The sequence below is a fragment of the Morone saxatilis genome, unplaced genomic scaffold, assembly GCF_004916995.1.
Source record: "Morone saxatilis isolate NCDOM2014 unplaced genomic scaffold, NCSU_SB_2.0 Contig21, whole genome shotgun sequence".
Taxonomy (NCBI): Eukaryota; Metazoa; Chordata; class Actinopteri; family Moronidae; genus Morone; species Morone saxatilis.
In genome coordinates, this window is record NW_023339774.1 from 593,749 (window position 1) to 601,101 (window position 7,353).

The 7,353-nt window shown below is 38.6% G+C and overlaps 1 protein-coding gene across 1 annotated transcript in view; it reads right to left on the reverse strand.

Annotated features, from left to right (window-relative positions):
• LOC118332194 (long-chain fatty acid transport protein 6) overlaps positions 1-6,271 on the reverse strand; it is a gene marked incomplete in the record, with an annotated part of 9,608 nt that extends 3,337 nt beyond the window's left edge. Inside the window, 3 exon segments of the mRNA XM_035667354.1 lie at positions 1,088-1,246; positions 2,136-2,336; positions 5,680-6,271. Of these exon segments, the coding sequence (XP_035523247.1) occupies positions 1,088-1,246; positions 2,136-2,336; positions 5,680-6,241 (922 nt within the window).
• Between the last annotated feature and the right edge of the window lie 1,082 nt (positions 6,272-7,353).

A 7,353-nucleotide genomic window follows, 5' to 3' on the forward strand; every position in this document is an offset into this window, starting at 1 on the left:
ACCTGGAGGCATAATTAGGCATTTAACCTTTTAAAGGAAATATGCTAATGTACTGGCTTGTGCAGAGGGTCTGGGACATTCTGGTCAAATGTTATAATTTTGGATGAAGTCTTACCGTGGGGTGGTTGACCAGGTATCGACAGAGCTCTCCTATGTACTGCACCACAGTCACATTGTGTTTCACACAGTCCTTCCAAAACTGACTGGCAGAAAATTTCTTTTTTAACACACATGTTGCACCTGTGATCCAAAGGGGAAAACAGACAGAAGATGGCAGGGCAAAAAGTAAGTAGTGTAAGACAACATAATGCTTAAAAACTCAGATTTGTACGTACTACATGTCTAACAATGTTAGTACAAATGTTAGTACTGGAGCTGTAGTGAGAAATTTCCTCCACTTTTTTTCAGCCTTGGTTTGTGAGGAAGTGAAAATTCCTTAAAGGTCTATAAAAAGGATTTCCGTCTTCATGATGGTTTTCTCCAGCCTCTGACTTTATAATGTACTGAATATAAATGGCAAATCTTCCAGGAATTTTTTGTCATGCTGCCACACTCTAAACTGTTGGCTCTGTGGGAAATGACAGCTAGGTGTAATTCCAACCAACTAAAATATTTTTAAAGGAAGCAACCCTTGAAGCTGCACAGATAGAGTTGTTCTCATAGTAAGGCCTAATACTACAAATGGCTCATCAGGGAAAGGGGCATGAAATCCAATTAAGAAACTAAAGATATTTTACAGATATACTCGTATAGGAAATTATATATTGGGAAATTATTTGGAAACTTCCTTAGAGTCAAGAACAAACACTGTTATTCATTTACAAAGCTCCACTTATTAAATCGTCCAAATTCCCTTACATCTCAACTCTCAAAATAATCACTGCCCTATTAAATATTAATTTCACATCCATTTTCAATGAAATTGTGCAATGGTCCCTCTGCTTTGCTTGCTGCTCTGTTTTCTGTCTTTAGGCAGAGGTAGAAAGTGACACAGTGCGTCTGGTGGACACTGGGGGTAAAGTAAGGGCCCTTAAAGCACGTACTCCAAAGGCTGAGGTTAAACTGTTTGAAATACATCTGTTCTTACCAAGGTGTATGCATCCTCCGACCCCTAACAAAGAAGCAGACATGTGGTAAAGAGGAAGGGTGATGTAGATGATGTCATCAGCTGTGGCTCCACACATTTCAAAGAAGGCCATGCTCACAATGGCTTTCAGATGACCTACACGGGCTGCCTTGGACAGACCTGCAAGAGAATGACACTTCCACTGCAGAAATGTTCTATGCAGTATATTTCCAAGCAAGTTACTGGGTGTCTTGTCTATGAAATTTTAATCTCTCAACTGGTTTTGTGCTTCCATTACTACTCCAAAACTTGGTGGAGTACTAGTTTTAATGAGTGTATATGGAGTATCAAAACTATCGAGGACTTAAACAGCCAAAATCAAAAAATAAATAATATAAAAAATAAATAACGCATGAATTAATTTATAAATGTGACAAATTGATACTTCTGTTTTAATTTGTTTCTGTATTAATTCTCCCTTTTTACTCTCCCATTTAATTTTCCATTTTATTTATTAACTTCTTCTTGTATGTACTTATTTCTATATTCTGATCTCAAATGAGGGGGTCTGTCATTCAAGTGGTCAACATCTCTCCTATTGGTTGATCAACATCAGAGATCGAATGCACATGCTTTGCTGCTCCCACACACGGTGGCCAGGTTCATAATAGCCACATTTAGTCAGGAGATTGTTACTAAATTGAGCTAATCTTAGTTAATCTGAGTTTATTTTATTTGCTTTTTCTGTTCAAGTCCTTCATACTTGTATGGCTGATGGCAATATATACATAACAAATTAGTTGAGTTTCATCTTAACAAGGATCACATAACTGTGATAATTGTATTTACTGGACTATATACTGGGCTACATTTTGGACTATATATTATATATTTATAATTTCTCTTCGGGGATAAATAAAGTATTTCTATCTATCTATCTATCATATATGAATTGAGGACAATACTGTCTCTCTACCAGAGCCATTCAGATGGGAATGTTGTGCAGTGTAAGGTGGCTGTCCACCTGTAGACTGTATAATAACTGAAGAACACAGTGCTCATGCAGTACCTGTAGTGCCTGAAGTAAAAATGAAGAGAAAGTTTGACATGATGTCAACGTTAGGAAGGTCACTTAAGGTTTCTCCAGACATGTGTTCCACCTTATCCAGTAAACTTCTAAATTCCTCAGAAGGTGACATGTGATCCACCACCCACATGGCTATGTTGTCCTTCAGATCTGGTGGCATCTCCTCCACCAAATGCACCAAATCTGAAAAAACACACGCAGTGGGTTATCTTGCTGATGCTTTATCAGCCAGAACCAAAGCCAGTAAACAAACATGTACAAAGCAGCCCAGCTTCACACCAAAGTGTGTAATAGACCTGCCAATCCACTAGAGGATGCAGTGTCACGTTTTGCCTCGCCTAAACGTATAAAGTGCAGTACCAGCAGAAGTATAAAGAGCGACAGAGTCTGCGCTTGGAGGACAGGACTTTTACCCAAGAGAGCTTTTTTTTGAAAGTGTAACCGGATGTAACATATTTTACAACATGACACTGCCACGCCTAGGCGAGGCAAAATGTGACACTTTCAAAGTGGACCGGTGTATTAAACATTTTGGCATAATACCTGGTAGCACAAAAGGCTGTTCATTCTACACTAAGGCTGTACTTTTGGTGTAGACAAATAGTACTCTGATACCTCGTTCAGATAGGCCGCTTGAGCAGCGCGTGACAGCTGCGTCTCGCTGTGATCATTTAAAGAAAATGACAATGAAAAAATGTAGGTACAAATTCAATACAATCATATCCCTTAGATTCAGAGCTGCATACCATTCAAACACATGGATGTGCTTCTTGGTGGGAGAAGTCACGGCATGGTACTTTGCTCTCTACTTGTCAACTATCTACACGACTGATAGCATCCACATGCTTGTAAACTTCAATCAGACTTGACAAAATGTTGACTTTTACTGTACAATAAAGGACAGATAATGTTACAACAGGTGCAATCTCCTGATAATCCACTGATAATATTGTGTATAATATATTACACAAATAATATTTATATAAAATGAGTTTAGTCCAACAACTCAAGGAATTATAGAAGTCAAGTTTAAGACCCTCATTTTAATTTCTTAAGATATTTTATCTACAGTGATGCAACAAATACAAAAGTCTGAAATGTGGAAATACTATCAAGTACTTTTGATACCTTGGGTGCATTTTACTGATAATACTTCTGTGCTTTCACTAAAGTAAAATTTTGAATGTAGGATGTTTTACACTGTGAAACTACTTCCCCCAAAGCCATATACACATTTCACTATGTATTATTATATCCTATATTGCTCCATGTCATTTTCAGGCACTTTTGAGCCAAATGAAATACATTTTTTAAAATAGAATTATATTTGTATTTTAAGTGTATATGAATGGGGTAGTTTATATTGATATGAAACAACAACAACAAAAAAAATATTTTTTGCAGGGTGGACAATATTATATTTTATATATTATGTTGCGGGTTGCAGTAGTTTATGAGAAATATTAGCAAAATGTCAAAAAGTTAATTTTATCAAAATTACTTACTGCTGCTTTAAGTTTTCTTTTGGATGTATTCATCAAAAGTGTACTAAAATAAATTGTACATTTGCCCTTTCCATAAGAAAAAGTAACTGTACATACAGTGTGCAGCTCTGGGAACTGTAATTTTGGGGAGGGTGGAAAGGCCCCAAAGAGTATTTTTGCAGCCCTACAAGGGCAATGTACAGGTACAGCTCAAAAAACTAGAAGATCATGAAAAAGTTAAATATTTTTTATCAATCATTTCAGAAAGTGAAACTCATTATATAGATTCATTATACAGAGTGAAATAGTTCAAGGCCTTATTTCTTGTAATTTTGATGATTATGGGCTTACAGATAATGAAAACCCAAAACTCAGTGTCTCAGAAAAATTAAATATGTGAAAAAACAGTCAACATTGGAAAATCGTTGTCCACACCCTAACACTAATTAACTCAAAACACCTGCAAAGGTTTTCCTGAGCTTTAAATGGTCTCTTAGTCTGGTCCAGAAAAGGTAACACAAGATGGGGAAGACTGGCTGACTTGACAGATGTCAAAACACAGTCCATTGACACCCCCACAGAGGGAAAGCCACAAAAGGTCATTGCTAAAGAACCTGGTTTTACAAGAGCTGTATCCAAGCATATCATAAAAAGTTAATAAAAAAGTATAGTAGGATAAAGGAGCACCAACACAGGATAACCGCAGCCCTTGGAGAGGGCTGGAGTCCAGCGCATTCAAGAGCCAACTATGCACAGACGAATCCCTAGACCTGGGCTACAAATGTCGCCATTCCTCGAGTCAACCACTCCTGAACCGGAGAACAACGGTTCAGAAGCACTCTTACCAGGGCTGGAGGAGCAAAAAGAACTGGGACTGTTCCCAGTGGCCAATTTCCTCTTTTTTAGATGAAAGTACATTTGCATGTCATTTTGGAAATCAATTCATATGATATGGAAGAAAGTGGGAAAGGCACAGAATCCAAGTGCTTGGAATCCAGTGAATTTCCACAGTTCAAGTGATGATTGGGGAGCCAGTCATCTGCTGATTGTCCACTGTGTTTACAAGTCCACACCCCCCCCGTCCAAGCGCCATCTACAACGGCATTTAAGCACTGTTCATGCTTCTCCTCGATAAGCTTTAATGGACGATGCTGATTTTCATCTCCAGCAGACCTTGGCACTTCCCACATGCCAAAGTACCAATACTGGTAAACCATGGCGTTACAGTGCTTGATTGGCCAGCCAAACTCACCTGAACCTGAACCCCAAGAGAATCTTATGGGGCTATGTAAAGAGGAAGGTGAGAGGACACCAGACCCAACAATCAGATGACCCTGAAGGCCACTATCAAAGCAACCTGGACTTCCATAACACCTCGGCAGTGCCACAGGCTGATTGCCTCCATGCCACGCTGCATTGATGGAATAATTTATGCAAAAGGAGCCCCGACCAAGTATTGAGTTTATAGAAGTGAACTTTTCAGAAGCCTGACATTTGTGTTTAAAATATCCTTTTTTTTTATTGATCTTGTAATATTCTAATTTTGAGTTTTGGGTTTTCATTATCTGTAAGCCATAATCATCAAAATTACAAGAAATACAGGCTTGAAATATTTCACTATGTGTAATGAATCTATATAATGAGTTTCACTTTCTGAAATGATTGACAAAAATATTGAACTTTTTCACAATATTCAAATTTTTTGAGCTGTACCTGTATATTATAGCCTACTGTGGGTGCTATAATAACAACATACTTGCTAATGTGAATTATAATGTGTGTGTAAACTGCAGCCACTCCCATTATTGTGGGGAGTGGCTATAGAAGAATTGAGGTATTTTTTTTTTTAATGCCTCAGAAGGGGTCTATGGAAGCACATTTCCGCCAATGTGAGGAAAAAAAGGATTCTGTAAGTCATTTTTTTTTCCGTCACACTGGCGGAAATGGGCTTCCATACAAAGCAGAGTGAGCAAGACTGACTTCAGTAACCCTACTTTACTCGAGTTAAAATGCATAAAAACGTGAGAGAAAACGTGCAGTACCTGCGCCAACAACAAGCGTCTTGGCTCCACAGGTCTGAAAGCAGTGGAGCACAGATTTGGCTTTAATGTTGACGTTGAGAAAAGCGACTTCACAGCCCAGTTTACACAGCCCCAGCCACACACAAATAAAATCCGGTTCGTTGAACATCAACAGAGCCACAATGTCTCCCTGTTTCAGAGAACCCTCCGTCCGAAACGCGTTCGCAAACTGGTTACTTCTCTTGTCCACATCTTGGTATGTCAGAGTCTGCTTTTCGAAGATGATGAAGGGTTTGTTCGGGTTCCTCCTCGCCTGGTAGAGAAAACAGTCGAGGTATGTGATGATTCCTTGCTGCATACGAGCATGCAACGTCTTCCTGTACCCCCGAAGTTTCAAGTAATAAATCAAATCCAGCCAGAAGAAGGGATAAGCCACCCTCTGGTAGAGGAGAAGAGCCAGCAGTCCTGCTACAACGCTGGTAAACAGCAGAGTTATCATCTTTATGTGAAAACACCGCACACACACCTCACTGCCACACTGCTCCACAACTTCACTCCAAGATATCAGGCTGCAATCGCGCATGCCTTCAGGAAACCTGCATTCAAGCTGATAGTCTACTCATTATGCAATTTTACAGTGACAGCCAATGAGCTATAAGCACGGAGATGAACCGTTTGTAGATTCAGCAGGGCCGCAGCAAACTATTTGGGGGCCCTTAAAGTCCCCATCAAGGCAAAATGTGTGTTTTTATCACGTCTTGTGCAGGGTTGGGAGGGTAACTTTAAAAATGTAATCTGATACTTTTACTGAATGTAGTCAGTAACCCAATCCAAGTATCACAGTAGACCTATTAAAGTAATGTAACTTGTTTACTTTCCGTTAATGTTGGATTACCTCAACAGCAAATATGCAGTTAAAGATGAGAAAAGAACTAATAAGTGTTGCTATTTTATAAGACAGCAGACCAATGTAATCTTTAAAAGGAAAATTAAAAGATTTTTAGCATCAAAACTTTGTCCTCCGCTCAGTGCATTTTTAAAGAAACTGATGTATTTTAAAATTGTAATAAATAATAAATAAAAAAAAATAATCCCAATTTTTTACTAAATTTAACTGTAATATGACTACTTTGTGCTATTTGTTCTGTAATTGGAATGAATTACAGTTACCTTTTTTGTGTTCAGATTAAGTTACTCAGTTACAAGTAATCAATTACTCCCCAAGCCTGGTCTTGTGCTATATGTCACCCATCTATCTGGCCCAAAAAAGTCAGATTTTAGGTATTTTCGGGTATTCTTAATGGTAGGCTATTCATTTCCTGAAAAATTATAGAAAGTTGTTGATGACTCCTCCTGCACTCAGTGGAGTATTTTGAGTCCAATTACGCTTTTTTTTTCACTTATGATGCCATTTTCCCTCTGATGTCCTCGGCTTCAACTCTCTCAAGAATCTACTTGGCCTGAACAAAAACAACCAATCAGAGCCGAGAAAAATAGAAAGACACTTTGGGTTGGAGGCTTAAAGTTTATTGTGTCTCATTCCCAGGGTCCCAATGCGCCTGTATTTAACAATGTGGGAATGAGACTCAATAATCAACTATCTTTCTTGGCTCTGATTGGTTGCTTTCGTTCAGGCCTGGTGGATTCCAGCAAATAACATTACTGTGCCGCCCAGTGGCGGCTGGTGAAAAATAT